Below are 4,986 nucleotides of genomic sequence, written 5' to 3'. Positions count from 1 at the left end.
ATTTGTATAATTACAAACTAGTTATAATTTATAGAAGGCGAACTCTTTAAATTATAAAAACAAGCCAGTGAAAATATGTCTGCTTCAATACCCATGCCTATCGTGAATTGTAATGATATAAATTGATTGCAACGATACATTTTTCAGGGCAGCTGAAAATAAAATTTAGAAATAAGGAACACAAATATTAAATTATTCATTATAAATAAAATTTATACTTTATTTAGCAATCACTGCATAAGCAATCCCGGGCCGAGGTACAAAAATGAATGTAATTTACATTTGATATAATAGTGTTGGACGTAATGTAGAAAAGTTCGCATTTTGGAAAAAATCGAGGGCGTAGCACGAGATACGTGATGAGGATGTATTCGTTAAAGCCGAAGTAGCTTTAACAAAGGATAATTCGCAATCACCAAATTACAGTTTTGTTGATGCTTTGGCCTTTAATTTTTAAAATGTTGTGCACAAATGTGGGGAAGTACAAAGATCGAGCATGCAGCGTGAAGTAAATAAATTATCGAGCGCGAAGCGCAAGAACCAAAAGTCGCGCACCCTAGACGCGCTGCAACTTGAAAGCAATAAGTATGTGCCCGCGCAGCGGGCAGATTGTTTTTCGTCTAAGAGCTCAACCAATTTTTAATTTTTTTTTCATGTTTCTTATTATTTTTCACAAATGAAAAACTTATTACAGCATATACTGCAAGTTTTCAAGTATTTTTGCCGCGAAAATTTAAGCCTTGATTTAAATAAGTAATCCATAATAACATTAAAAATGATGAAAAATGATAAAATTATAATAAAATAAAAATTATTATAGTAAATTATAGCAAAATATAGTAATATTTTACAATTTCCAAAACAATGAAATATATCCTTTGATCCGAACTCTTGAAATGGAAGTTAATAACTTGTCTTAGAGAAAATTTGGACTAATAAGTAGTCTTTTTAGTATAAAAATTGAGTTTAAATTGAAAAAATTCTAAAATAATTAAATACAGCCGATAATTCGTCGAGATTTTGTAATAAATTAAATGAGTTGCCCCCTTTCATATTGGTAAGCGAAAATGGAGTCACACTTTCCACATAAATAAGTTGATCTGGAAACTCCCTTAAGGTACGTATAGGCGCCATCGAAAGATAACATATGTACAAAATCAATATATTAGCGGGTGCCCATAAAACATGCATTTAGGTGCCCTATACATTTTGATCAATAAATATATTGTGGAATGCATCGGAAAGAAATGAATTTAAAATTCCGTAATTTAGTTGATGACAAGAATATTCCTTACTTACAAGAGTACAAGTGTAAATCGTGGATATTATTGGATATTCTTTTCACTCTTTTCATTGCAATCTAACATATATTAATTTGTTTAAACAATATTATCTTTTTGGGGTGCCTTGGCATCGCTTAGGAGCGCCAACCAACGGGGAGCAGCCGGGAAACCCCGGCTGCGTCCTCATGCCAGTCCGCCATTGACTTAAACAAAAGTTATATTTTTTATTAAAATTTGTTATTAGTATTAAATACCATAAACTGAACATAAAAAATTACCATCATCAAGAGAAGGTTTTGTTCGTCATATTGTTTTATAATAATTTGTTTATGACGTTTCTGAAGACCTGAAAAAAAAACATGAAGAAAATTAACATAACCGGTCACGTGATCAATACCTTCAAATTTAAATTATGAGAATCCGAATAGGTGGACTAAAAATTCAACCATTCTGAATATATCTATGTATTCATATTTCAAATAAATCTAAAGGATATTTAGTATAGCCTCTCTTGAATAAATAATAAATAAAACGTGTTTTAACAAATTAAAATAGCAATCCCATCTTCATATACTAAATTCAAATTTCCCGCGCGATCTGAAGTCACGTGATCATTCTGATTTTAAACATTGTTTTGTTTTTGGCCTAAAGCAATTAACATAAACTTTATTTTTATTCTCAACATGGAACTGCATCTTTAAAGCCTTTAAAGTTTAAACTTCTTTTTCTATCTTTAAAACTTTTACTTTTAAAACTATAATTTTTTAAATGGCATAACCTTCAAAAGTTGACTTTCCTTAAGAAATGAAAAAACATATTTTTTAGAGCAATATATAAATATTTTATGGAATGAACAATCCGATAAACCTTTTTTGTAAAAGGCCTATTCTTTTTTTGTGTCCAAAATTTAAATACCCAGAAACTCATATTTCGATATACGTGGCAGCACTGCGCAGAAGTGCCCCATCTTGTGACTTGCGAGCCAACTTCATGCCTTCAGTGAGCGAGTCGAGGTTGGTGCCTGTCACGACCGAAAATTGTAGACCGCCCAATATTGACTTCATCCGTGATCATCAGGAAATTCTCACTCCCAGGTATTGCTGACACCTCGTTTCCAAAACGCTGCCATTTCCCACCTGTTTTTGTTTGCGCTGCGTTGTGTCCCAACACTGGAGATTTGAGTGCAGTGCACAAAATTGTTGGCGTAGGCAGGAACCTGGCCATCTTGAAAAGATATGTCGTGCGGGATCAAACGTCAACAGAATAGTGTTTATCTCCCGACACATGCGGTGTAGAATTTTTAATCAGGGTTAAATCTCGTTTCGGTGCTGCTGGAAACGCTGACATATTGCTCAGTGAGAAAATTCAGTGATTTTTAATAATGAATCGTGGGGACGGGCTTGTTCAACGACGTAGGGTAGTGAACAGCAGTAGTGGCAGTGGTTTCGATCAGGATGGTTCCAACGATGCTGGAGGACATCCTGACTTGCTGTCAGGTCATGGAAGTGAAGCCGACAGTTCCTCGCAAAAGGACCTTAATTCTAACCCCACTGTCGACGAGGATTCCGATAAGGAAACTAGATTGACTCTCATGGAGGAGGTTCTGCTGCTAGGGCTCAAAGATAAGGAGGTTCGTAATCAGTTTGTATTTCCGGAAAAGAGTCATAATATGCGAGGTTTATCGGCTATAATTAAAAAATTTGGTTCTAAATAACCTACAATTTAACTGTCACTGCAAAGCGGTTTCATTACGAACGTTTTGATCACATTGTTGTGACAGCCAATTTATGAATTGTGTCCTTGAAAGAATTTTTAGATTGCAAATATTTTTTAGTTTTAGTTTTAAAAATGTGGAGTTCAGAGGCATTTGTAGAAAGGGATTTTTGGATTTGAGAAAATAAATTTTTCATTTGAATAGAATAATAATTTAACATTTATATTATCTATAAGGCGATTTGCCTGAAGTTTCGAAAATTCACAGGAAGGGAATGTTTTTATCACAATTTAAGTTTTTCTTGAAATATTGTTTCGGCTGCAAGTGATAAAAGGGAGATCATTGGACCAATAAGTGAGCAGTGAATTTGCTTTTACATCGAAATTTAATTCATAGTAGGAAAATCTGTCCTAAGAATTAAAAAAATCACTATATGTCAAGTGAAACTGTACAATCTTACTCACGTCATGTTTGAAATAGTTATATTTGAATGCTTAGTGCCGAAATTGTTTATATAAAACGAGAAATACATTCTCTAGCGTCAATAGTTTTTAATTGAAAACAAATACTTTTTAATTTTTCTCATGCATTCTTTAAAACCTACGAATATTGCCTAAATTATTGAAAGATGTTAGTTTGAAAGTCGAAAAACATATTTATTTGATTGATTTAATTGATCGTTTTTCAAATTGTTAATATTGTTGAAATTATTTGTGGCACAATTTTTTTCATAAATCGATAGATCGATATCAAAATTAGATACCTAAGAACAGTCGAAAATCTATACAATTCTACTTTTTCCTTTTATTGAAGATATATTTTAGAAACTATATAATAGGATTAAAGTAAGAACAATCTTATTTCTTAGAAAAATCCTTCAGACCATGATTTATTTAAAAGAGTTGACTTGTTTCAAAACCAGATCGTGTTTCTCATCATCAAATTCAACCCTAATTGCTAAACGTAAACAATCATCTTTAACAAATAAGGTTGAGTCTGATGAGGAAAATGGTCTGGTTTTAAAATTCGTTACTATTTTGCACAAACATGGTTGTCTGGAAAACGTCGCTAATATGGATTTCCTTATTTTAATCTTGTCATATCGTAATACCCAGAAATTAAAACGACAAAGATTCTTCTATCCTACCCTGCCGGTCAGATTTTTGCGTTCACCTCGTTTTTGATGATTGATTAAGTTCTTTAAATTTAACATTTTTCTCTTTGAAGGGGTGAAGTTAATATTGTAAAAAAAGTTTAAATTTTAATGGTTTCTTAAATTTTAGGTAATATCCGAAAATATAAACATTTTCATATTTTATTATGCTCATTTCAAAGTTATTTTTCCACAGTATTGGAATAACTCATGAACATAGATCTAGAAATTTTTCCTGTCACAGTGCATAAAGTTAAAATTGTAACAAAAAAGTTCGAAAAATTGCAATAATTTTTGTGTAAGAACAATATTTTTGTAAATACGTGAAACATATAACCATGAAGTTTCTCTAAAAGTCCCTCAAAAAATGTACTTAATTTTTACGATTTGCCTACAGATAAAATGGTTTCAATTTTTTTCACATATTTTGTTACAACCTTAAGCTATTTCAATTTGATCCTTTTAAGGGCATGCTCTTCGTGACCACGTGACCAAACTAGTCCCCGGATATGAGCATTTTTTTTTGGTGTTCACTGTGTCCACACGGATTGAGATATCGTGTTTAAAATTTGACAGATTAAATAAAAAGCACTAAAGAACGTTTGTATACATCAATGTGTTTATAGTTTTAAAGAAAGTTTATTTATAAATCGATGAAAAATGATATTACCATTCGAGTTATAGCACTATGCAGATAATTTTTGGTTTGATGCATTTCGGATTTTTTCTAGCGAATTTCTAGCGGAGAGAAAAAGAAACTTTGACCGTCGATAAAGTCGAGATCACGTGACTAAGTTCATTCATAAAAATTTTGTATGGAGAATGAAATGATTTCC

The 4,986-nt window shown here is 32.0% G+C and overlaps 1 protein-coding gene across 1 annotated transcript in view; it reads left to right on the top strand.

Annotated features, from left to right (window-relative positions):
* The first annotated feature begins 2,291 nt into the window (after positions 1-2,291).
* Positions 2,292-4,986, top strand: part of LOC117168882 (Golgi phosphoprotein 3 homolog sauron) — a 15,831-nt gene continuing 13,136 nt past the window's right edge. The window contains exon 1 of the mRNA XM_033354779.1: positions 2,292-2,913. Coding sequence (XP_033210670.1) covers positions 2,665-2,913 — 249 coding nt within the window. The 5' untranslated portion in view covers positions 2,292-2,664. The remainder of the gene's footprint in view (positions 2,914-4,986) is intronic.

The sequence above is a fragment of the Belonocnema kinseyi genome, chromosome 3, assembly GCF_010883055.1.
Source record: "Belonocnema kinseyi isolate 2016_QV_RU_SX_M_011 chromosome 3, B_treatae_v1, whole genome shotgun sequence".
NCBI lineage: Eukaryota > Metazoa > Arthropoda > Insecta > Hymenoptera > Cynipidae > Belonocnema > Belonocnema kinseyi.
This window is presented reverse-complemented; position numbering and strand designations above follow the sequence as displayed.